This window comes from Myotis daubentonii, chromosome 8 (genome assembly GCF_963259705.1).
Source record: "Myotis daubentonii chromosome 8, mMyoDau2.1, whole genome shotgun sequence".
NCBI classification, from domain to species: Eukaryota; Metazoa; Chordata; class Mammalia; order Chiroptera; family Vespertilionidae; genus Myotis; species Myotis daubentonii.
The window spans coordinates 90,625,962-90,652,968 of NC_081847.1; the positions used below are offsets into that span (position 1 = coordinate 90,625,962).

At 43.7% G+C, this 27,007-nt stretch overlaps 1 protein-coding gene and 1 pseudogene across 1 annotated transcript in view; one reads left to right on the plus strand and one right to left on the minus strand.

Moving 5' to 3' along the window:
* Positions 1-8,223: 8,223 nt before the first annotated feature.
* LOC132240334 (U6 spliceosomal RNA) lies at positions 8,224-8,316 on the plus strand (annotated as a pseudogene).
* A 1,841-nt stretch (positions 8,317-10,157) lies between these two features.
* RNF125 (ring finger protein 125) overlaps positions 10,158-27,007 on the minus strand; it is a 28,830-nt gene continuing 11,980 nt past the window's right edge. Inside the window, exons 3-6 of the mRNA XM_059707383.1 lie at positions 24,276-24,370; positions 21,352-21,442; positions 17,236-17,343; positions 10,158-13,988 (exon numbers count right to left, since the gene is read on the minus strand). Of these exons, the coding sequence (XP_059563366.1) occupies positions 13,902-13,988; positions 17,236-17,343; positions 21,352-21,442; positions 24,276-24,370 (381 nt within the window). The 3' untranslated portion in view covers positions 10,158-13,901. The remainder of the gene's footprint in view (positions 13,989-17,235; positions 17,344-21,351; positions 21,443-24,275; positions 24,371-27,007) is intronic.

Consider the following 27,007-nt stretch of genomic DNA (forward strand, 5'->3'; position numbering starts at 1 on the left):
GGGCCGAACGCGCCGACACTGCGCCCGAGCGCCCGCCCCCAGGTGCTCCTCCCCGCGGGCGGGCGGGCGGGGCGGGAGGCGCGGCCGAGAAACCGGTGCGGGTGTGGGTTTCTCTTTCGCTTCCCCCCGCGCCCCCTGCCCGCCACTCCCGCGCTGGGACCCGGGACGCGGCCTCGGCTGCAGACCCAGCCCTCGATCTGCCTCTCTCCCGGTTCCCTTCCCCCGCTTTCGGCTTCAGTTCCCCACCTGAGCCCCGGGCCGTCGGGTACCCCGCCCAGCACCGCCCCGCCCCTCCGCCCCTCGTGTGGACGCCCGTGGGGAGCCCCGCAGCGGCGCCCGATGGAGCCGCCTAGCCGCACGTGCGGACGGAGAGAGAGAGCTCCCGCGCCCGCCCCGGGCCTGGCCCGCCCGGGTTCCCTTCGCAGCCGAGGCCGGGAGCGGGGTGGCGGGCGCTGTGCGCCTTACTCATCGGCCCGGAACGGGGCCGGCCCGAGGCTCACGGTGCGCCGGGATCCCTCCGCCCCCTCCTGCCACTCGCCCGTGGCATTGCGCCGCCCGTGGCTGCCCGGCAGGTCCCCGAACCCTGGAGGGCAACGAGCGCGGGAGGCGGCGTGGGGAGCGCGCGGTCTCCATGGCAACGGCGCAGCGCCTTCCACGGCTTGTGACGTCAACAGCTGCGTGCCCACCTGTGCATTCCTCCCCCACCCGCTTCTCTCGCAGCTCCTATCAGTGATACTGGGTTTTTCAGGAATGTTTTCTCAAAAACTATCTTTCCCTAACGTTAAATATTTGGTCCTTACTATTGGCCCCTGTCGTCATGTTTTGATGGTGTCAAGATGTGCTATGAAGCAAGTGACATCCGTTATGGCAGCGGTTCTCAACCTGTGGGTCGCGACCCCTTGGGGGGGGGGTCCAACGACCCTTTTTTCTAAAATGTATTTTATTGATTTTTTACACAGAGGAAGGGAGAGGGATAGAGAGTCAGAAACATCGACGAGAGAGAGAAACATGGATCAGCTGCCTCCCGAACACTCCCTACTGGGGATGTGCCGGCAACCCAGGTACATGCCCTTGACTGGAATCGAACTTGGGACCCTTCAGTCCACAGGCCGACACTCTATCCACTGAGCCAAACCAGCCAGGGCCCAACGACCCTTTCACAGGGGTCGCCTAAGACCATCGGAAAACACATATATAATTACATATTGTTTTGTGATTAATCACTATGCTTTAATTATGTTCAATTTGTAACAATGAAATTGGGGGTCACCACAACATGAGGAACTGCATTAAAGGGTCGCGGCATTAGGAAGGTTGAGAACCACTGCGTTATGGGCTGTTAATCCTCGGGGAAAGGAAAAAGGAAGCTCCCGGTTGAGGGTTCCTTTTCGCCCCTAACACAATGGGACTGATCAGGCACGTGGCACGTGCAGTCTTGCACCCATACCTCTTGTTTTTTTTGTTTTGTTTTTTATAGCTCTGAAGACAAGTGAGATAGAGATATGGATCAAGACATTTCACCAACGTTATTCACTAAATGCTCTTTTTATTATTTTGTGTGTATGTTGTTTTGTGTGTGTGTGTGTTTAGAGAGAAAGACAGTAAGAGGAAGAGAAACATCAATTTGCTGTTCCACTTACATATGCATTCACTGGTTGCTGCTTGTGTGTGCACTGATTGGGGAGTGAACCATGCGGGGAGGACTCCACTACAACCAACTGAGCTACCTGGCCAGGGCATGCTTTTATTTTTTAACGGGCCCTTAATTTATGGGTATATCCACTTATTCGGCATACACATTCTATGTCACCGGATTTACATGGTGTTGACCCCTATGTTGGTTCTAAACAGCCTATACAGTCATGTACTTCCAGCTCCCCCACCTTCAGCACTCCCCTCCACCCACCAGCACACCTTTCCCCTACTCTCTCTCTTTTCCAACCACATTCCTTTGGGCTGGAAAGAATGGACTTTTCCTCCTGCTACTCACTGATGATTGGACCCTCCCACATGCAGAACTCCCTTATCAAATCCTCTAGGCCAGGTAATTAGCATCCCAAAGGGGTCCATCAATGAATTTAGAAAGTTTCCTTTCTTCCTTGACAAAGCCTGACTTTGTCATAAGAGCAAGAAACGTCTGTTGCCGAAACCGGTTTGGCTCAGTGGATAGAGCATCGGCTTGCGGACTGAAGGGTCCCAGGTTCAATTCCGGTCAAGGGCATATACCTGGGTTGCGGGCACATCCCCAGTAGGAGATGTGCAGGAGGCAGCTGATCAATGTTTCTAACTCTATCTCTCTCCCTTCCTTTCTGTAAAAAATCAATAAAATATATTTTTTTTAAAAAATGTCAAACTACAGCAGGAAGGCCGGGGTTGGGAGGGCAGGAGGGGGATGGGTAAGAGATCAACCAAAGGGCTTGTATGCATGCATATAAGCATAACCAATGGACATAAGACACTGGGGGGTAGGGGAGGCCAGGGGATTGTCAAGGGCGGGGGGGGGGGGGGGTGGGGGGGGAAGGAGACCTTTGTAATACTTTAAGCAATAAAAAAAAAAGAAACGTCTGTTTTGCTGGTAAAAGCCTGTTTTGCTTGAAGAAGTGATTGGGAAGCTGGGGGATGGGATGGAAGGGAGGTTCGTGATTCACTGCTTACTCTTTGGTATCTTTTTAAAATTGGTATCAGGTGCAGTGTTGACATTCAACTGGTTTGCACAAATACGGCTCTGCTAGTCCTTTTCAACCTTGTCCCTTCTGGATTGGTCAATAGTTTGTCCTGCATGGCCACTTGTTCATTTGATTCCAGTTGTGAAATATTTTCAGTGTTACTCTTGACCATTACAAAAATAAACCTATTCAGTGAAGGCATATCCTTTAATTGTTCAAGCCTATTTTGGAAACCTTTATTAATTCTTTTCACTCCTGTCGAAGCAATACTAATTTCTTCTATTCCCCACCTCACCGCACCCAACACAAACACAGACAGATGGATGTCCCAGGCCGAGTAGGAAGGAGTGACTGGGAGGAAGAAGCCAAGGTATTTCTCCCTCTCTGATATTGGGACTTAGAGTAAGAAATATATATCAGCCTGGCCAGGTAGCTCAATTGGTTAGAGCATCATCCCGATATGCTGACGTTTCAGATTCCATCTCTGGTCCAGCCACATACATGCATCAACCAATGAATGCATAAATAAATGGAACAACAAATTGATGTTTCTCTCCCCCCGCCTTCCTCTCTTTAAAAATCCATTTAAGAAATTAGTGTGTGTGTGTGTGTGTGTGTGTGTGTATTGTGGCTTTCTCCCCATTTGTGGTACAGAGCTCCTAAAACCTTTGGAATTTCCTAAATGATGTGAGTGGTAAATGTGTCTTTTATGTTAATAAGGTGACTTTTCACCAGAAGAAGCAACCTTGTGATTAAAGGGTTGAAATTTAAGTCCAGGGAAGAGAGGAGCTGGAGATTCAGGTCAATTAAAAATGGCCAGTGATGTCATGAATGATGCCTATGTAGTGAGGTCTCCACAGGAACGGAAAGGACAGGGTCCACAGAGCTTCAGGCTGGGGATTGAAGAGAGGGTAGGCTGCTCAGAAGCAAAGAGCCCTGCACCCTTCCCCCCACACCTTGCCCTGCGCCTCTCTTTGTCTTGCTGTTCCTTGAACCGTGTCCAGCATGGCCAGGGGTGAACCTGAGGAGAGGCGGTGAAGGATTAAAGAAAACAGACAAGAGAATACAGCTGGGGCTAGGTAGGATCACTGTGCCTGGATGAGGAAACAGTGACCCAGCCTGTAAGCCGAAGCCTTATTTTATAGTCAGATCACACAAAGCAAAACAAGGGGAGTGGTCAACATGTCTACGATGTTCTAGCAAGTTTCAAATCTATTTTGTTACTCAAGCCTTGTTTTGGCAGCACTTGCTGCACCTCCACAGCCCATTAGCTACCTAGGAACAAGGGAGGACTATAAGGTCAAGCTTAATTGTATGTGGCTCTGCCACAGGACAGTCTGAGGCTTGACCCCATAGCCGCTCCCTACAGTTCCTGAGGAATCCCTTTTGTAGGAAACTGTAATCTAGTGAGTAAACTGGTTTCCTGAGTTTTGTAAGCTGCCCTAACAAATAAATTGAACCCAAGGAGCAGGCAAGGGGAACCTCTGATCTATAGTCCGTCAGCAGCACGGGTGACAACCTGGACTTCGAGTTGGAGTTGGCATCTGAAGGGGTGGGGATGGGGGCAGCCTTGTAAGACTGACCCCTACATCTGGGACCTGACACTCTTTCCGTGGATAGTGTGAGGATTGCATGGAATTGTAGGACACCCAGCTGGTATCCAAGACTTGCTTGGGGTGTGGGATGCACCTCTTCACCACACAAAGGAATTGGGAGACAGAATGTTACCCCTCTCTCTGCTGCTGGCAGTGGCTTCCTTTCTTTCATGGTTTCAGCTTCTGGGAGATGGCCTGCCCTCCCCTCAGTGGCCCCAGCCCCTCCTGGGCAGTCCCTGCCCTTTCTCAGTGGCTTCTGTGATTGCCTCACGGTCACACTTGGTCTTTCAGCAGTTCCAACATCTTAGTAATCTGTTTGTCATAGGAAATGCCCTCTTTTGCACTACTGATTGAGAATTCTTTAAAAAAAAAAAAATCCTTTTATTGATTTCAGAGAGAGTAAGGGAGAAACATCAATGATGAGAATCATGGATCAGCTGCCTCCTGCACGCCCCCTACTGGAGATCAAGCCCAAACCCCAGGGATGGTGCCCTGACCTCAAATCTAACCCGACCTCCTGGTTCATGGGTCGACATTCAACCACTGAGCCGCACGAGCCGGGCTCCTGACCCATTTTCCTAACTAAATCAACACTTTAGGAGAGGGAAAGGCAAAGGAGAAACACTGCAAAAGTGTCTCTTCCTGCAAAAGAGAAGGAACGGAGTTGCTTTCCATTGTACGTTTACATTCTCTGCACAACTCTGCAAACCGGCACGAAAGGACACTTAGAAGTGAGATTAAGTATAGAAAGTAAATTTACCCTTTGCTAGTCTACCCCGGTTTGGGACAGTTAAATTTCAACACCTTCATAAATGTCATTATGCATATGCATGTTCATGCTATTGACATTTAATTTTACGTCGGCTGTGTTTTTATGTACCATCGCAGAGCTGTCATTTGTAACCCTATTAGCAGCCCTTCCGCCCCTATTATCTCCTGTGGAATCGAGCTGAAGATGAAAGATCCCTTGCCCTTGCCCCTCCCCTCTCTTTCTCCATCCTTCTCTCTTCTTCCCTTTGTTATTTTTTTTCCTTCCCCCGCCCCCCATTACTTTACACATTTATTGGCATCCTCCGGTCATTGTTCTAACCTGGGCGCATAGCCAGGATAACGGCAACTATAACAAGATTAGTTCCAGTATAGGAGTGGAGGCGAAAGCCTGACACCAGTTTTAAAAAGCAAACAAGCCGAAACCGGTTTGGCTCAGTGGATAGAGCCTCGGCCTGCGGACTGAAAGGTCCCGGGTTCGATTCCGGTCAAGGGCATGTACCTGGGTTGCGGGCACATCCCCAGTAGGAGATGTGCAGGAGGCAGCTGATCGATGTTTCTCTCTCATCGATGTTTCTAGCTCTCTATCTCTCTCCCTTCCTCTCTGTAATAAATCAATAAAATATAATTTAAAAAAAATAAAAATAAAAATAAAAAGCAAACAAAGCCTAATTTGGGGGGAAAGAGAACCCTGCAGCATAGAGGCAGCCTTCGTCCCGTGCCTAGAGCTCTGCTATCCCCACCATTCCTCTCTCAATACCTGCGCGTTCGCTGCTTCCTGCAAGGAGGCCATCTAACTCCCTCCCAGCGTGCTTCTCCGGCAACACCATGAGGCTGCCATGTTTCCAACCCAATGCCTCTTACTTTTACCTTTAATTGAATCTTAATCTTTTCTTTAAAAATATGTTTTAAAGAAAATTGATTTCAGAGAGAAAGGAGGGAGAGAGAGAGAGAAACATCAATGATGATAGAGAATTATTGATCAGCTGGCTGCCTGCAGGCCCCACAATGAGGATCGAGCCCACAACCGGGGCCTGTGCCCCAACCGGGAATCGAACCGTGACCTCCTGGTTCATAGGTTGACGCTCAGCCACGGAGCCACGCTAATCTTTAACATCTTGTTAACGTCAAAACCATTGAAACCTGTAAAGAATTTTTGTGAGTTTATTTGAGCCAAACTGTCGACATATGCCGGGAAGCAGAACCTCAACGAATTGAGATAATGCTCCGGAGAATGGCGGGTTACATCTGTAGTTATACATTTGCAATCAAAGGAGGGATGTAGGTGGGTTACATGGAATTCATTGGTGACAGATTAAGGAGGAGGGATAAAGCAAAGCAGGGGAAACCCCTGGGATTGGATAAAAAGTGAAATGATGGACACATACTTAGGTGGGTGCAGGATCAATTAACATGATAATGAAGGAATCTGTGGCATCTGTCCTGGCGCCCAGCACATTTGGTTGTGCCCCAGGGGCTCCAGAAAAAGGGAAGTTACAAGTTACCCAGACATTTCAAGGGTGTGTTATCATAGATGCAAAAAGACAGATAGGCTCAGTGAAGGTCAAGGTTGACCTTGTCAGTGAAGATACTGGCCTAGGACGTAACTGCCCACCATAACTGCTTTTAGTTAAAGTTTAATTTCAGACCATCCTTTGTGGTGACTTTAGGTCTCTGAGTTTGCTAGACCAGCATGCAGGCCTCCCCTGAGCTTGTCAGGTCAGCGTGTGGCCCCTTTCGCCCACAATCTCATAATCCTACAGCTTTAGACTAAATCATAAAGGTGATTCCCATCAACCATTTCTATGTACCACAATGCAGAGCAAATACAACTACAATGAAAACTTGCATTTAGAAGCTGGAGAAAGGAGGAGGAACCATAGGAGATGTACCATCTGTTGCCGGACAGAGTGAACGAAGCAAAGCAGAGTCTCATGGGCATCATTTAGTTCACTTGGTAGCGGTGACAATTATACTGTTAGCCACGCTGGCTCTCTGATGGTGCCTGCTGGGAACATTGCTGTTGTCAAAGGAATACCTAGAGCAGTGGTTCTCCACCTTCTGGCCCTTTAAATACAGTTCCTCATGTGGTGACCCAACCATAAAGTTATTTTCGTGGCTACTTCATAACTGTCATGGTGCTACCGTTATAAATCGTCATGTAAATATCTGATATGCAGGATGGTCTTAGGCGACCCCTGTGAAAGGGTCGTTCGACCACCAAAGGGGTCGCGACCCACAGGTTGAGAACCGCTGACCTGAAAGAACATTAGAGCAGCTGACCCCGTTTGGGGAGAGCGGAGTGGCGTAATTCATTTGCAACTCACTTTTTGTTGAAAGTGCTGAGATGCAAAAATGGCCTGAGGCTTTCTAAGGAATTAGGACATTCTGCCCATGGATTTTAATAGATCACAGTCCTGTTAATACAAGTTGGGTTTTTACTGGGCCTACAGTCCTAATAGTTACCTGTCTATCAGTCTCATTTTAGGAGAACTCCCAAAAAGTTAACACCAAAGACTTGGTTATGTCTGTCGGGCTGTTAAGTTGAAACGCCGAGAATGGGGCTACACCTATAGATGTTCTGTTTGTCGGCAGTAACTCTGGGGCAACATATACCCCGTTTACCCTGACAAATTTCATCTCAGGAGAAGATGAAAGTTGGCTGGGCTGGCAGAGAGCTCTTCTTCTCTGTCTTCTAAAACGTCCACCCACCCCCAAACTGAGTTCCAGTTCCATGTGTATTGCAAAGGCAGTGTCATCCTGGTTGTCAGGAAGGGAGCAGCATGCGGGTGGCTCGGGGAGTCAGGAGTCCAAATCCTCCATTAATTCCTTCCCGTTCCAGCGGCCAGGATCTCCGTTTTGTCAGCATTTCAATTTTACACCCAAAGGGAAGTGAATCAGAGAACAAGACATCGGCACCTCAGTCCAGCAAACAATTACTTATTTGATTTGGACCTCAGCATTCTCAACTCCCAACTCTTCTTTCTTTACCCACGGCCAGCAAAATCTGATGGGGAGCATGCAAATTTCTTGTGGGTACATGAGAAAAATCAACATAACCTGATTGATCAGTCTAGGTCAAATCAGGAGACATTTGAACAGACACAGTAATTTGAACCGAGAAAGTTTAATATAATTTTTAATTTTAGCAGATTCATATAGTAAGTAGTAGAAAAATCTAATGACCATAGGGTTGAGTGCTCACTATACTAAAATTGGAACAATATAGATTAGTATGGCCCCTATGCAAGGATGACACCTAAATTTGTGAAGTGTCCCATATTACTTTGTTAATAAAAGGAATTTAGGGTTGAAATAGGGTACCCAGACAAAGGCTCTACTCCCACCACCACTAGGGCCTTCTAGACCCAGGCCTTGCTGGAGAGGTCCCTGTGGCTCACTGGATGGTAGAGAAGTCACTGTGGTGCTATGCGGTCAGAACTTGCTGGAAAACAGTCCTCCAGGGTCCCATGGAAAACTACCTGTTCACAAAGAAGTATCTCAGGTATTCTGCAAGACACCATCCAGAGGGACGCTAGGTGCTGCTGGCCACAGGGCACTGCAGAAGATGGCCAATAGAGGGCACTAGAGAGACACTGCAGCCCTTTTCCTCCTGCAGTGCCCTTCTAGTGCCCTCTATTGGAAAGTCTTACTATTGTGCCAGCCGGGAAAGAAAAAGTATGTGAAGGGCCCAGATACATTTTCACACAGCAAGTAAAAAAGGAGTAAATTTCGAGCTGAGTAAATTTGCTCCCCGTGTAGACCTTCCCAGTGAGAAAAGAATATGCAGAGAAGCTAACAGGAGTAGTCGGATCCACCCATGTGTCAGACATTCATTTTTCTGTCCAAGAAGCGTGTATGGGCTGAATGTGTCCCTCAAAAGGTCCTATGTGAAAACCCTCAGCCCCAATGGTATTTGGAGACAGGGCCAGTGCTACCTGTGTAATCAGCCATTTTTCCAGTCTGTTGTGATGAGGGGTGCCAGGAGCAAACGGTGACATAGAAATGCCATGAGATCAAAGTGGCCTGTAGCTCTGCGGTTAGAGAGCAGCTGCCTGGAGAACAGCCAGGGCCCACAGTACTATACCTTAAGTTGAGTGCCGGGATCTGGGGGTTTATAACCGCAGCTCGACCTTGACCCATCTCCTCCCATGGTTCACCTTCGCTGAGCCTCTTACCTGGCTACTTTGGGGCCAATGATTAGCCTTAATCAAGACCCATGTGTGTGGCTTCCTGAAACCTGCAGGATTAAAATACCAGAGGATTGTCCAGTAATAAGATAAAAATGTAAGTATTTCTTAGCCTCAAGGATCTCAGATACAGGTGTCCCCCTGTAATATTTTGTCTTATTTACTGCCATAAAAGTAGCCTCGGTGACACTGCTAAGTCTTCCCAACTCCTCCTGGGTTCCCTCTACCTTGCAGGATGTCACTCATCATAGGTCATGTCAATAACACCCGTGTTCTAGCCTGTACCTCTTGTGAAAAAATCTAAAAAGCTCTCATATGTTTGAGCGTATCCTGAACTGGGGTACACACGACAGGTTCGGCTACCTAAAACTTAGGACATATTTAGCAGAGAGTAAGACATAGAATTCATCTACAATTAACCTTTTACATTTCAGTGAAGCCCCTTGGAAGCAGAACCAGTAACTCCATGACGACCAGCATTTCTTTGGCCTAAATCAGGGTTCCTAAACCTCGACACTGATGACATTTGGGGCTTGGTAATCCTTTGTTGTGAGGGGGCTGTGCTGGGCACTGCAGAATAGTGAGCGGCATCCTTGGCCTCTACCTCTATGTCCCTGGCCACTAGAAACCCCAGTTATGACAAATAATTCTCTAGATATTACCAAATGTTCCCCGAGAAGCCTACGTGAAGGTGTATTTTCGTGATAGATACTGCTGAATGACAATTTCAAAAGTTTATCGGTTTATGTAAAAAAATTATCAGGATCAATATTTAAGAATAGACACAATAGGGTGGGGGGGGCAATGGGGAGATAAGGACACATATGTAATACCTTAATAAAGAAATTTAAATATAAATAAAGGAGAAAAAGATTTTTAAATTCAAAAAATAAAAAAAAATATGTGTTAAAGAAAAAAAAGAATAGACACAATAGATATTTTATTGAAAGCAATGGTCCTGCCATTCTTTATTTCTCACCATACATTTTTACAGAAGAAAGAAAAGAAAAAAAACCTGCACATTTTAAATTCTGATCATACAGTTGTTGTTTTTTGCAGTTGCATAAGGAAAGAATGAATCTCTTAATGATTTTTTAAAATAACTTCAATGCCTAAAGGTACAAATTATACACTCAGCATTCAGTCACTGGAGTTAGCTCACTTCCACGTGAAAGACTGAGCACCCCATGAACGTAGTGAAGCGCCATCGTTGGAGCTGGATCTGTGACCGGGGCCTTAACATAGGGCCACGGACTCGGAACCCCACTTTCAGCCTACGTTCAAAGCCCGGGGGAAAGGTACATGAAAGGAACAGCTCCACCGGCTTCGCAGGGTTGGAAGAGTTTAGCCTTGAAGAGAAACGTGACTCAGATTTCCCTCAGAAGGCCCCGGAAAAGCGGCATCTCAGGCGCTAGGAACAGCGTGAAACTTGTTAGTAGTCAACAGCTTCAAATACTGGTTTTCATTTTTTAAAACCATGAATTAGAGGATTTTTTTTTTAATATAAAAGGTTAAAGGCACCGTGAAAGAATGAATACTTGCGCTTGACCGTTTTAGAACTCAAAACCATTCCGAAGGCACAATCATGCAGGCGGCCAGCGCCTGATGCGTCCTGGATCGGGGGCAGCCAGGGGCAGGGCGCAGCATTGCTGCACGGAGCCCCCCGGGTGACTTAAAGCTTTATGTGAAATACGGGATTTAACGTTCTGGCATTTTTTTCAAGTTTTACAGATCTAAAGATGCCTTTTGGATTGCTCTAAATGAACAGAGATTTATTTCCTGGACAGTACTGATGCTCAGGAATTATTTTTTAGGGACTAAAAATAGGCTTTCAGTCTGATGATTACCTCCCTCCTTGTGTGCTTCATTGGATGACTCATCCGAAGGGGAGGAAGAGGTTGTGAAACTAAACATCTGTTCCTTGCTCACAGCTGTGAAGTCCACATCTACGAGGAGGAGGGAAAGCCCTCAACTTCTTCGGCTTTACCTCGTTCTGATTCCCTTGTAGTGGGGGGCAGGACCATACGCAAGACTTTAAAGAGGAATGGGTAGTTTACTCTAGCTATTTGGGACACCATGATTACGACTACATTTACGTGTAAGAAACAAACGTTTGGATTCGTCATTAAAAGGTCAGATGTGAAAAACAGTCAAACAGTCAAACTATAAAATTAGGACTGGTGGCAAGCACTGAACACAGTTACTTGAACTAAGACTAACTGGGGGAGGAGGAAGGGACTACAGTACGTGACACCATAGTGAAGTGTTCAGAAAACGTTGATAGAGTACAGCTTTAAAAAGTAGGGGGAGGATAGGGAGCGCAAATAAAAAATGTTTAATTGTTTTCATTAAGTATTGCTGGTAGTTGTATTAGTACTGTTGTTCTGAAACTGTTGCATGTGTACGGTAATAAAAGAAATGAATATCTGTGTGATATTCTAATTTTATCGTGGCCCGTCTTGGAAAACCAGAATTCTCAGTATAGAAAAAATGGAAATATGGTTGGGAAAAAAAAGGATTAGGTTGTAGTACTCCATTTGATTTGAAAGTATCAAAATAAACTCATGGCCCAGCCAGTGTGGCCCAGTGGCTGAGCGTCCACCTATGAACCAGGAGGTCATGGTTCAATTCCCCATCAGGGCACAGGCCCGGGTTGGGGGCTCGATCCCCAGTGTGGGTGTGCAGGAGGCAGCCTATCAATCATTCTCTCTCATCACTGATGTTTCTCTCTCTCTCCCTCTCCCTTCTCCCTGAAATCAATAAAAATATATATTTAAAAAAACTAAACGCATGAAGTGTTTTATCTTTAAAAGACAGAGCTATTTCTTAGCTCCCTCCCAGAAACAATGGGAAGTCTGGTTGCAATGAGCATAGCAGCCCCGAGGAGAGCTTGGAAATGCCACTTCTCACGGAAAATGACCAGGCTTCTTGGCAAATGGCCGATTCCAGGTCTGGGGCAGGAAACATACAAGCTGGGCCTGCAATATTGTGTCACGTGAGACGGCAAGGAAGCCACCAAAGATTTCGAGAGTAGGGTCGAAAGGATTCAGAGGCAACGTGGTGAGACACCCAACGGCCAAAGACAGGGCAATCTGAGCTTCAGTCAGGGAATATTTAAAGTGGATTGAAGTCTATGCAATATGTGTGAATCCATAAGTTAGTTCACAATGCTGTTAAAAGGAGTTTTCACTAGAAGATGATAGGGAAAAGTTTATCTTGAAAATTGGTAAACAAAGGGAAAAATTCAAATAGTTATTTTTCTTTTCCTGCATGAACATGACCACTGGTTAACCAGATCACAGATGTGGGGAAACATCTCTTTTACAAAAAATGTTCCAAGTAATACACAAAAAAGAAATGACAGCATTAGAATACTCTCCAACCCACAATAAATCACTGGATCTAGGCACCGAGTGTCAAGTTTAGCCGATGTCACAGAAAAGACCGAACCGGACAGTCTTGCCAAAAATCTGCTCAAACCTCTGGACCCATGTGTCAATGTCCAGAGGGCAGAGGAACATGCTGAATTGTGCCATGAGCCTGCAATCAATACAATACAGACTTGGGAAACTGTGAATCATAAGACCAGGTTCTCCAATTGGTAAATTTTAAGAAAAAGAAAGAACGGGGGAACGTGTAAAAAAGGGATGTAAACAATACATCTCATAACAATTTTAAATGCATAAGATAAAAAACAGTGTGTAGAGATACACACTTGGGCAATAAAACACTAAAGAAGTACAAGAAAGTGATTACTACTGAAATCGATGTAATGGTTACTTTTGTGGGGTTGGGCACGAGCATTGTGAACTGTGACAGGACACGCAGAGGACATCCAGGGTGGCTGACAAGAGTGCTTTCCTATAATAATGTGATGAGCTATAATTTTGTTGGGTTTTCAGTATTTTTTTATAATTTTTCTAACGGCGGAAATAAAAATAACATCAAAGCCCTTTGGATTTTCCACTAAGAATTATGGATGTGAATACCTCTACTATAAATAGCAGCTGACGGTTCTTAAGAACTTGCCTACGTTATAGAAATATTCCTAAATAAGCTACAGACATTTGAAAAATAGAATATTAAATTCTCAGGTATGCAGTTATAAAAAGTAAAAGAATTAGGCATACATTCCTAACATGAAATTAATTTTGTTACATTATGTTATACAATTTGGTTAAATGGACTTCATCGACTTCCACAATTTTCCTTCCCTACCATACAAGATTATTCATGTTATTCTATTAGTGATTAGAACATGAGCACTGAAACAGATTTCATATTTCCTTGCATGCCCACAATTGGTTTCACGTTCCATCTTTTCACATAGAACGAAGATTAGCTATCTTGCCCTACCATGATGCTGTTTATTGATGAGTAGCGTTACACATACTGTCGTCCAGTTTGCAAATAAAGATCCTTCGCCCACCAATCCCAGCCTTCGGTTCTCTTTCATAGTGTACTAATGGCTAATGGAGACTCTTTTTGTTTGTTGAGTGTCTAAAAAACTCAGGGATGTAAAACAGATTGAAACCATCAAGATAAAAGCAGTTTTAAAACGCAAGAGAACTGTGTTGTACATTTCTGCCCATCAGACACCGACAATGCCCCTCCAGCTGTTCAAGCAGCATCTTAACAAATGGTGCAACTGTATGGTCTCCGTCCTTCTCCTTTTCACGACGTTATGTGGTGTTTGAGTGACTCACATATTCCAGAAGTGACCGGTCTAACACCCTTCGGATAAGAGCTTCCTCAATTATATTGAAATCCTACAAATAAGAAAAATAATTAGAAACATACAATCAGAGACAGTTTTCACAAACTGAGGGAGCCCTGAGTTCAGTGACCTGTCCAATCTTCCATAAAAAAACCCGTCAGGGAACCTAGCTCTTTTGTTTGAGGCCAGTGCATTTTCTATTTCATTTGACTGCCTACGAAGTAACCAGTTACTGTCATAGTAAAATAGTCCTGATTTGGAATTTAAAGTTTTGAATCTGATCTAATGAGTAGTTTTTAATCAACGCTACAAATACTGCTCGGAGAGCTAGATTCCACATAACAGGGCATATAAAGTTAAGACATTTCCATAGGACTCAGCAATCTCAGTACAACTACTGAACATCTATCTGAAAACTGCTGAAAGCAAAACTCTCTTTCTCTTTGCCTTCCTGTGGTCAAAATGGCATTCAAAACTTCAAGTCAGCACATTCTGTAAACAAGACAAAAACTATCAAGAGCCCTGTCCTTTGCAACCCATCTTCTCTTCCTTCAAAAGCTAAAAACAAACAAAAAACAACATCTCGTAAATCTGTGTTAAAAGTCCATTCTGAAACATCTATATATATAAAAGCCTAAGCAACCATTGGACCATTTGACCAGTAGCTATGACACGCACTGACCACCAGGGAGCAAATGCTCAACACACAGGCATGGAAACATGGAACAGACTGATGAATCTCAGAGGGAAGGGGGGAGGGCGGGAAGAGATTAACCAAAGATCTTATATGCATACTAGAGTCCCGGTGCACGGATTCATGCACTGGTGGGGTCTCTTGGCCTGGCCTGCGGCGATCAGGCCGAATCCATGCACCGAGCCTCCGACATCCCCCGAGGGTTCCCAGATTGTGAGAGGGCACAGGCCAGGCCAAGGGACCCCATGAGTGCATGAATCCATGCACTGGGCCTCTAGTAAAACCATAAAGTCAAATAAATAAAATCCAAAAAGAGTAGAAGAACGTAAGATCTGGGACTCGATACTGGTTGTTTCTTAGGCAATGTATTAACCTTTGAGCTTCACATATTTCATACCTAAGTGAGGATAATAGAGTACGCCCTTGACAGTTGTTAGAAGGAATAAAATGAGATAATATGCATGAAGTGCCTCCCAGAATACTTGGTAGCTGAGGAAACAAACAAACCAAAAAACACTGTTTCAGCCTCATTTCCATATCCAAGAATATGGTTTTGAGTGGGTGGAAAGTATTCTCATCAGAGTGGCTTCCTCCCGACCAGCCCTGGATTCATACTTTGAAAGATCTTGAGAAGAACGGACTGAATGTGAACAGCTAGAACAGGTGATGGCTTTTGGAACATCTGATGGAGCTAAACTAAAGAGGAAGCCCTCCCTCCGTGCTGTGAAAAATGAGACACATAGGCCAGAGCCAGGCTCGGTGAGGCCTTGAGTCCTTTGGGGACCAGAGACGCTATCTGGGAGGCGGATCAGAGCCCATGAAGCTCTGGTGTAGCCTGTGCAGTCCAAGTGGTCCTCATGTTCCCATCCATTCTCTCCCCACCTCCAACTTGCCTGAGGCCCCTGCCCACACTGTGCAAAGCACTTTCCCTGCATCCCCTCACTTACTCCTCTTTGGGGAGTAGGTGCTTTTTACTCCCTTCACTTAGCAAATCAACAGAGGCTCAAAGGGCAGTAGTCTGCCCAAGGTCACACTGCTGTAACGGAGCTGTTACTGAAATCCAGGCCAGAACCTAAATTCCTTGTGTTGAACCTGGATAATCACAGCGCGCAGATCAGAAAACAAGGAGAGAATTTTCAAATTAACCATTTTTAACAAATCTTTAACAATTACTAAATTCTATCTTAAAATAGCATAAAAAACAATGTCAAATGATCTGCGAATTCAAATTTAGCCGTTAACATTCCTGTATTTAGATGAAAGTTAACAATAAAATATTATGTTTCAGGCCCTGACCGGTTTGGCTCAGTGGATAGAGCGTCGGTCTGCGGACTCAAGGGTCCCGGGTTCGATTCCAGTCAAGGGCATGTACCTTGGTTGCGGGCACATCTCCAGTGGGGAGTGTGCAGGAGGCAGCTGATCGATGTTTCTCTCTCATCGATGTTTCTAACTCTCTATCCCTCTCCCTTCCTCTCTGTAAAAAATCAATAAAATATATTTTAAAAATATATTATGTTTCAGAACATAGTTCTGAGTGATCCCCCCGCCCCCTCCCCCACATTTACAGGCTGAAAGGGACTCAGGATAACATATTACCCTCCCACGACAACATATGGACCAAAGCACAACAAAGGCTACATTAACTTTTTGCTTGTTATTCTAATTTCTGATCATGGGAAATACAGTCATAAGCATTAGGACTACTCACACAATACCTAACTTTTCTTGCATTTTAAAAGAAGTCAATATAACGAGACTGGCCATGTGTTGGTAGTTATTGATGCATAGATGATGGTTCTATGGGAGGTTCATTATACTATTCTGTCTACTTTGTGTACGTTTAATATTTTTCATAATAAAGTTATGTTTAAAAAAGTTCAATAAATAGTGTATTTTATAAAATTTAAATTAAAAATAATGGCTATCTGCCTTACTACACAGATAATTTCATATCTGTGAACAACCATTCAATGTACTATAAAAGCAACTGGCCCAGCTGGTGTGGCTCAGTGGTTGAGCATTGACCTATGAACCAGGGGTTCATGGTTCGATTCCAGTGAGGGCACATGCCTGGGTTGCAAGCTCAATCCCCAGTGGGGGCTGTGCAGGAGGCAGCTGATCAATGATTCTTTCTCATCATTGATGTTTCTATCTCTCACTCTCCCTTCCTCTCTGATATCAATAAACTTATTTTTAAAAAATAAAATAAATAAAAGCAACTGGATGCAGAACAAACTCTCTGAGTCATTTCGTTATTGGTGTGATTTCATTTCATCATGTATAAGTTCTCAGGTTCACAAAAACTATAACCATACATAGGTTGGGAGTAAAGTAGAAACTAAAATAATTTGAAGGTAAAATCTGGCTCCTTATACAATGGATAATTATATGGATCACACAAAAAATAGTTTTGTGTAAGGCAGATAACCGCTTTAATATTAATAGCCAAATTTACAAAACACTCTATTTTTATGATTTCTTACTTAATGCTAATACTTAACACTTTAGTTATGTATGCATTTTTTCCTCCTTATTCGCTTGGATTAAAAAAGTAAGCTTAACACAGACAGCATGAAGACAATGTAAAAATAAAACAAATACTTACTAAGAAATCCTCATAGAGCTGAGTGTGACTGACTTGCAAATGTCTTATTAAACTGCCATTGAAGCTGCTTGGGTTCTCAGTGGGTATTAAACGGCAGAGTGGGCAGAACTGGAAACAGACAAGACCAAGAGTTCAAGGAAGAATTTAAAATAATCACTAATGTCAGAATTAAAACATCAAATAGCCAATTACTCAACCATAAGAAAAAATGGAATACGACCATTGGTGACAACATGGATGGACCTTGAGAATATGCTAAGCAAAATAAGGCAGTCAGAAAAAGCTAAGAACCATATGATTTCACTCATATGTGGGATATAAAACTGAAACTCATAGACACAGACACCAGTATGGTGGTTACCAGAGGGAAGTGGGGGTAGGAAAGGGTAAAGGGAGCCAAATATATGGCGACAGAAGAGGATTTGACTTTGGGTGATGGGCCCACAATGCAATAAGGCTCATGTATCATAGAAATCTATACCTGAAACCTATATAATCTTATTAATCAATGTCATCCCAATAAATTTTAATTAAAAAAATAAATAACCACTCAATAAAGTGAAATTTAACTCGACAAATCTATTGGCCATACCTCAGTTTTATGTTTTAAAATTTCATAAACATTAAACACATAAAATTGCATTTATTCTTGTATATATTTCTTGTATACATATTACTGTATAGCTACTATTTTCATAGTTATTAACTGATTAATTAAACAATTGTACAGTTAGTAGGTGCACTGTAATATACTTAATTAGTTGCCTACCTCTTGAAATAAGTTTTTTGTATGTAGATATTTTATTATTACAAATGATATTATCTATAGTGTTTATCTTTTGGGGGGTTATATTCTTAGGATAAATGACCAGAAATGGAGATTCGTAGTCAAAGGTTATGAACATTTATGGTCCATAATATCTATTGCTCTAAAGTATTTTTATTACCACCAGCAATAAAGATTATAACACACCAGCATCAGTAATTAGTATTTACATGTATTTCCTAATTTAGTAACTATGAATAGCTCTTCAAAAAAACCTTTCATTTTGAAATATCTATAAACTCACAAGAAATTGCAAAAATAATTCAGAAAGGTCCCATTTCCCATCACCCAGTTTTCCCAAATGGTAATTATCTCACATAACTATAGCACATTATCAAAATCAGGAAGTTAGCAATTAACTAGACTACAGATCTGCCTTAGGTTTCACCAGTTTTTGCATGAATTCAGTTTTGTGTGTGTGCATGTGCATGTGTGCGCGCGTGTAGTTCTATGAAATGTTATCATGCACATAGATTCATATGCCCATCAACAAAATCAAATACAGAAGTGTCCTGTCACTGCAAAGGAACTTCCTAGTACTACCCCTCTACTTCCTTCTCTCCCTACCCTGGTGTCCACCAGTCTGTCCCCACCTCTACAATGTCATCATTTTGAGAATGTTAAATAAATCCAATTATACTGCACTTAATCTTGTGAGGTTGGCTCTTTACACGGAGCAGAATGACCTTGAGACTCATCCAAGTTGTTGCTTGCACCCACAGTTCCTTCCTTGTTATTGCTAGTGGTAAGTAGACCGCGATATGGATGTACCACACTTTAACCATTCACTTCCTGAAGGACATTTGTTGTTTCCAGTTTGGGGCTGTTACAAATGAAACTGTAATGAACATCTGTGTACAGATAGCTGCATAGATGTTTTTATTTCTCTAGGGTAAATTTCTAAAAATTTGGTGGTCATATGGTGAGTGTTAGAGTTAACTTGGTAAAAACAAAACAAAACAAAACAAAACAAAACAAAGCAAAAAGCCTACCTCACTACTATACAGCAATAAAAATTATAAAAGCCACACCACAGCCCTAACCGGTTTGGCTCAGTGGATGGAGTGTCGGCCTGCAGACTGAAAGGTCCCAGGTTCGATTCCGGTCAAGGGCATGTACCTTGGTTTAGTGCACATCCCCAGTAGGGGGTGTGCAGGAGGCAGCTGATCAATGTTTCTCTCATCGATGTGTCTAATTCTCTATCCCTCTCCCTTCCTCTCTGTAAAAAATCAATAAAATATATTTAAAAAAAGAAAAAAGCCACACCACAAAGTAGAACTGAAATGCCAGGTTGAAAAGAAAAAAAGGCAGCACTCACTATGAATCTAGGAAATGATGAGCAATATGTGTATTTAATGCACAAGCATGTGGATATCCTATCTAATAAAAGAGAAAAATGGTAATTGGCGTACGATGATACCCTTTTCATTGGCTAATCAGGGCTATATGCAAATTAACTGCCACCTAAGATTGGCAGTTAACTGCCACCTATGATTGGCAGTTAACTGCCAACTAAGATTGGCAGTTAACTGCCAACAAGATGGCGGTTAATTTGCATATGTAGGCACAATGCAGGGAGGCGAAAGGGAAAGCAGGAAGAAGCCTCCTGCCACTGACAGTGATCGGAAACCCAGGTGGGAGCTAAGAGCTGGGGGGCAGGGCAAAGGCGGCCCTGGGGCCGCCTTTGCCCTGCCCCCCAGCCATGATGGGAGAATCAGGCGCCTTTTCCGCTCTGGCCAGTGATAGCAGGAAGTAGGGGTGGAGCCAGCGATGGGAGCTGGGCACGGTCAAAGCTGGCAGTCCCGGGAGCTAGGGGTCCCTTACCTGGGCCTAAAGCGAAGCCCACGATCGCGGGGCCGCTGCAGCTGCGGGTCCCCGCTGCCCGGGCCGGACACCTAGGCCAGAGGCGTTAGGCCTGGGCAGGGGCGGAGCCTGCAACCGCGGGGAGCTGGGGGTCCCCTGCCCAGGCCTGACACCTCTGCCGGAGGCCTCAGGCCTGGTCAAGGGGCCGATCCGGTGATTGGTGATCGGAGGGTGATGAGGGTCAACTCCTCTGGCCTAGGCATCAGGCCTGGGTGGGGGGCGGAGCCGGGGGTTGGGGGGATATGATGGTCCCCTTGCCCAGGCCTGAAGCCTGGGTCAGAGGCATCAGGCTTGGGCGGGGGGTGGAGCAAGCGATCAGAGGGAGATGGGGGTCCCCTGCCCAGGCATGATTCCTGGGCCAGAGGCCTCAGGCCTGGGCGGGGGCCAGAGCCAGTGATCGGGGGGAGATGGGGGTCCCCTGTCCAAGCCTGACACCTCTGGCGGAGGCGTCAGGCCTGGGCAAGGGGCCGATCAGGCGATCGGAGGGTGATGGGGGTCTATGCCTCTGGCCGAGGCATCAGGCCTGGGCTGGGGGCAGAACCAATGATAGGGGAAATGAGGGTCCCCTGCCCGGGCCAGACGCCTAGGCCAGAGGCGTCAGGCCTGGGCAAGGGGCCAATCCTGCGATTGGAGGGTGATGGGGGTCAATGCCTGAGGGCTCCCAGTATGTGAGAGGGGGCAGGCTGGGCTGAGGGACACTCCCCCCCCCCCACACACACACCCAGTGCACGAATTTCGTGCACCGGGCCCCTAGTATATGAAATAAAGTAACAGACTGATTAATAAAGATGAATGACTTCATGCTTTTCTTTTTTGTTTTTATTTTATACTAGAGGCCTGGTGCATGAAATTCATGCACGGGTAGGGTACTTAGGCCTGGACGCCAATCAGGGCCAATCAGGGCCTTCCGGCTGCCGGCCGGGGCCTTCCTTTGTTCTGCGCCACCCTCTGGTGGTCAGCGCATATCATAGTGAGCAATTGAACTCCCAGTCTCACGGTCGAACACCCAAGGGGACACTTTGCATATTAGCCTTTTATAAGAATAGATACTTTTCTACTTTTCATTTCTAGTGTATTTTCAAAACTCTATTTGCATTATTAAAAAATGTTTTTAACCTAGGATGTGCCCATGTTTATTATACTAAAGTTAGTTCTTAATTGTGCATTTTGGATATTCTTAGTTGATTATGCCCAGGATTATCTGTAAGAGATAATGTCTAATTTCATAAATGAATGATTGAATGCACATTAGTAATTCTTATCAGTTTCAATTCAACACTTTCACATTTTGTTAATGTCACAGAATTACCATAACCTTGACAAATTATCCTATATAAAATATCTGTAAACAGAAGCCTATCAAATAAATTTTCTAATATATAGTGAATTTAGACATTGCAGAAATGTATAGTGACAAAAATCCTTACCACCGGTCTCCTTTCTGATCTGTGATGATTAATACAATGATCCAGTAAGCTGTCTTCATCCAGTTCCTTCTGACAAAATGGACACACACACCTGGAAATTGCATAGAATATGAATATCACTAAAATTATTGGCAATGAGAGTAGTCACTTAACTACAGAAGTAAAAAATAGATCCAGTTTCCAGTCCTCATTCTTTCTGAATCAGTATAATTTTCTCCAATCCTGATCATGGTCTTGGTGCCTAAGGTCTTTCTCCTGAGGGATGTAAATGCGTGACCTTCTGGGGGTAGGGGAGAGAAACAGCTGCAGTCCACCTGAAGCCCCATTCACGGAGGAACTGAGCACTGAGTCCACCCGCCTGTCCCTGTGTTACTTTGTCACTTGTCCATCCTCCCTTTCCTAATCTTGATTTGGGTGTTAGTTGTCCTCCAACTCTTCTAGCATATATATATATATATAGAGAGAGAGAGAGAGAGAGTGGGGCAAAAGTAGGTTTACAGTTGTTCGTATGGAAAATAATACAATAGTTAATAAGTAATAATACAAAAATAAACTCTGTGTTTTGCATATTCACAATTGTAAACCTAGTTTCCCCTCCCTGTGTAACTACAAGTGTCAACTCACATAATTAGTATCGAATGAAGAATGAAAAATGACCTTCAACCACCCTGTTAAGCCCTTTACACTTGGGGGTATTTGTTCCTATATCTTGCTGCCCAATACAGTAGCCATTGGCCATATGTGTCTGTTGGGCACTTGAAATATTGCTAGTCCAAACGAGATATGCCGAAGTATAAAATACACACTGAATTTCAAAGGCTTACTCTAAAAAGAATGTAAAATATCTCAATAACTTTTATATTGATTACATGTTGAAATAATAGTTTGGCTATATTTGGGTTAAGTAAAATATATCAAAAATTGATTTTCCTTGCTACTAGAAAAGTTTAAATTACATTATGTGCTCTGCCTTCTATTTCTATTGGCCAGTGCTGCCTTAAATTCTTAGGGACAATATGGAAACTTGGCATTTTTTGCTCACTTTCCATTATAGATATAACTTCCTACTTTCTAAGACTTGTATTCTAGACAAGCTGCCTGCGTAAGAAATTTAAAAATTTGAATCACGGAGTAAGTTCTTCTATAAAACAACGACTTCTATCTTAAATGCAAATATTAATCTATCCTGTAAGCGTGATTAATCACCAACCCTTCTCATTTTCTGTTATTTTCTCTTTTTTTCCATTTTCTGTTATTTTAATTCTTTACTATTTAATTCTAACTAGCAGAAGAAATTCAGCTTTAAATTAGCTTTTGATATTCTAATTTTTTTATAAAGCCTATCAACCTTGCAATCAAATACACACATACTTTCTCAAACCAGTTGCTATCCTTCCTTCCTATTGGCCCTTGTGGTCAATCTAACAGAATCTGGACTCTGCTTATAAATTTAAAATTTGTACTGTCATGGTATAAAACGAATCCTATAAAACAAGTATGTTTGCACAGCAGTGTCTAGTAAAACAAAAGGAATGGCGTGATCATTTAGACTTCCAGGTTAAAAAGTATAAGCTACATTTTGAGTGTGTTTTCTTAAAATAAGCAGAACTAAGATTTTCCTTCAGGAGAGAGAAAGAAATCACACCCTTACTGAATCACATTATTGGGTAACTGAGTTTATACGCACATTTAATGATTTCAAAGCCACCATTTCTTCATTTTGTTAGGGGAGAGAGAGAGACTCCAAACTTTGTAATTATTCTGGCTATCTGGACAATAATGACCCAGATTTCTTTTCTTTTTTTAAAGAAAAAATAAAAAAGGAGCTCAATATCTTCCATTAAACCTACTAGCAACCCCCATCCATCTTCCAGCCCCCAAAGGTATAGAATACAGACACCTGCGGAGGCCTGTACCTCCTTGTTAGAATATATACGGAGGTGTATGATGTGACTTCCTACTTTCTAAGGAGAAACCGGCAAAATGAGAGGGAGGGAACTGGGAACTGGGCAGTGGTGGTAGAAAAGTAAAGATGAATAACCTCTTTTTTTTTTTTTTAAGATGAATCACCTCTTTTTTTTTTTTTTTTTAAATATATTTTATTGATTTTTCACAGAGAGGAAGGGAGAGAGATAGAGAGAGTTAGAAACATCGACGAGAGAGAAACATCGATCAGCTGCCTCTTGCACATCCCCCACCAGGGATGTGCCCGCAACCCAGGTACATGCCCTTGACCGGAATCGAACCCGGGACCTCTCAGTCCGCAGGCTGACGCTCTATCCACTGAGCCAAACCGGTTTCGGCAGATGAATCACCTCTTAATCACGATCTGCTTCAGGGCTCTATTAGTCAGAAAGCAGGGCCGAGCAGAAATGCGCAGTTCTGCATTGTTTGTGGATCTCCTTTAATATAAACCCGTCTGAGGACGTTTCCCTCATCTCTCCAGTGCTCGGCTGGCTCCCTCCATGCAAAGTCCATGATTATTGCTATTAACAACTGGTTACCGCCCGGCCAGCAAGGCTCAGTGGTTGAGCGTCAACCTATGAACTAGGAGGTCACGGTTCGATTCCTGGTCAGGGCACATGCCTGGGTTTCAGGCTCGATCGCCCAGTGGGGCGTGCAGGAGGCCCCTCTCTCCCTCTCCCTTCCTCTCAGAAATCAATAAAAATATATTAAAAAACAAACACAAAAGAAATGGTATTATGGTTAAGAGCCAATAACAGGTATTATGGCTACATGCATGTTTTCACAATAAAAACTTTAAATTTCCCATTAAATTCTTTTTTTCCCCTTTTCTGTAATATAACATTAAAAATTTTTTTCAATTACAATTTACATTCAATATTACTTTGCATTAGTTCCAGCATTAAGTTCTTTACAGACATATCGAAGTTAGCACTAAACTATACTCTGTGGAAACAAACCTTGCTGCTGTCTCCCCGAGTTCTTGTAGCGGTCCATATTTATCTATGTACTTCTGACAGGTTCTTATGTGTGCCCTCATCTCGCTGAGGCAAACCTACACAAAAGCAAATTCAAAATAAACTCGCTGCTGAAAGGGGGCTCAGTGAAGTCTGTGTGACCCGGCTTTATTGCCACTTTCATTATTTCAAATAAGGTCAGAGTGGGGGTCAGCTGACTTTAAAAGGATGCATTCATGAAAACAGTACAACAAAGCTAGGGCATTATCCAGAACAGCACTACTTTTCAATTTCTCTAACACTTTGAAGACCCAAATGTTGGGTTACTGAATTTGGTTCTTCTAGAAAGCATTTATTTTTTAAGTGGAAAGACGGAGATGAACTGAAATTTACTTTTTGGGAATGCCATTACCTAAACTGGTGATGGAAAGAAGCGAGTGGGAAAGAAAAAGGGGAGAGGGAAGAGAGAGGAAGAGGGAGGAAGGGGGGGAAAGTAAAAAAAAAAAAAAGACAGAAAAGCATTTAATAAATGGATGGATTTTAGGAATATCCATAGTAAGTAAAAAGAAACCCTGTGCCTCGGGAAAAACTATAAATACCCTGGTTTTCGCATGTATCTAGTCGTATGACATGAATTCACAATACACAGCACACTTAATGGCCCCATTAAGAGCACACATGAAAGGCGGCTCTTGCCGTCCATTTTTATCAAGGCCGAAGAAAGAGCCCTTGTTCCTGCAGATATACATTCAGAGCCCTGACCACGAGGCATCTGTGGCTAAATAACGCACGTTGTACTCAGTGCTTTGGCAGGAACTGATAGGATCTGTGCCGAAGGGAGCGCTCACAGCTGTGGTAAGGTGGCCGACCCACCCTGCTTCACGCTGCCCACGCAACCGAAGCGAAACCTCAAGCTTGAAACAGTTATAACTGCTTCACAAAAGACCAAAAATAAAAGCAAGTCCTCGCCTTACGAATATCTAAGTAAAAGATGTAAAAACCGGGACTGATGTAGGTAGCCGCCTGGACACAGACTGTTAGGCAGTCTTGAGCACCCAACTTTGCCCACTAGTGCTCTCTCAACTCTTCCCTACGCGTCTTAAAGGTTTCCTTCTTCCTCTTTGTGTTCCTGCATCAACAAAGCGAAGGGCTCTTCACAGAAATTAGCAATCTGGGGACCATCTACACTGACAAACGAACTGATAAAGTTCACACAGTGGCCACTCCAGAGACAAAAGTATGTAAGACAACGAAAGAGATGACAGAAGACACATACACCACTGTGGTTGGCCTGGCCAGTGTGGCTCAGTGGTTGAGTGTCGACCTATGAACCAGGAGGTCACGGTTCGATTCCCAGTCAGGGCACATGCCCAGGTTGTGGGCTCAATCCCCAGTATGGGGCGTGCAGGAGGCAGCCGATCAGTGATTCTCTCTCATCACTGATGTTTCTCTCTCTCTCTCTCCCTCTCCCTTCCTCTCTGAAATCAATAAAAACATATTTTAAAAAAATAAATAAATAAACCACTGTGCTTGCTGTAAAGCTGTTTCTAATCTAATGGAAGGGGGAGAAAGATATGTACGTAGAAAAGTAGGAAGGAAGCTGATATGGGCACTGGCATACGGAAGCCAGGCGTCATGGGGTGGAGCTGTGGCCTGGATTCTTTAGCGTAAGTAGCATCTAAGATGGTTATCCAAGGAATGGCAGCATTCCTGGCAGGACGAGTAACAGAAAACAGAAGAGATGGATACAAGACATACCCCAAAGAGAAAATGCAAAATGCAGAAATGGGTGGGGGGCAGGAGGGAGAGGGGTAAAAAAGAAAGGGAATTTCCACTCAGAATAATTGAATGTTCTTGTTTCTGACGGACACCAAAGGTGGGATAAAGAACAGGATGATGAAATAATACCCTGAGTTTGACTTGGGACGTGTTACATTTTATACGATGAAAAAAATGTCCAAGTAAAAATAAGCACCAGTCTGATTGATTTTGAGTATTTCTCATGTTTGAAACCATGTGTTTTTTCATTTACCTTTAAAACCATCCTGTGACACAAACATTACCTTTGTCCTTATTTACCAGAGATAAACAAAAACTCAGATTAATAACTTGTCCCAAATCACAAAGAGTAAGTGAGAGAATTAGTGTTTGATGCTAGGATGTTTGACCTCAAAGACCATGCATGTATTCTGTAGCCAGGCAGCCATGAAGAGATTACTGAGTCTTACATAAATACCAGTATTTACTAAAAACAAAACTGCATTAAGCACTTACTATGTGCCAGCCACTTTTCAAAGTGCTGGGTGCACAGTTGCCAATAAAACAGACACAGTCCTTACCTTCTTGGAACTTAAATCTGGTGGGAATAACTGATATTCAACTAAAAAATCATAAGAGCATAATAGTAAGTGGTGAAAAGTGTTATAAAGGGGACACAGAGTGCTAAGAGAAAGTATAACAGGCTATAATTTAGGTTAACAATCAAGAAAGATTCTCTAACGGAATTTAGACCTTCAGTACATAATCTCTCTTTTGATCTTTAGACTGGTATAGCCAAGTATCTCCTACTTAGTTCAAATTTTAACACATCTCAAATTCAACTCCGTGGATTCTGCTCCAAACCCGATCCCCATTTTAACACCTTCGCTACTCATCGCAGAAACCTTGCAGGCACTCTGACACTTCGCGCTCCCTCACCCCCACATGCAGTCAATCACCAATTTCCTTTGCTTCTC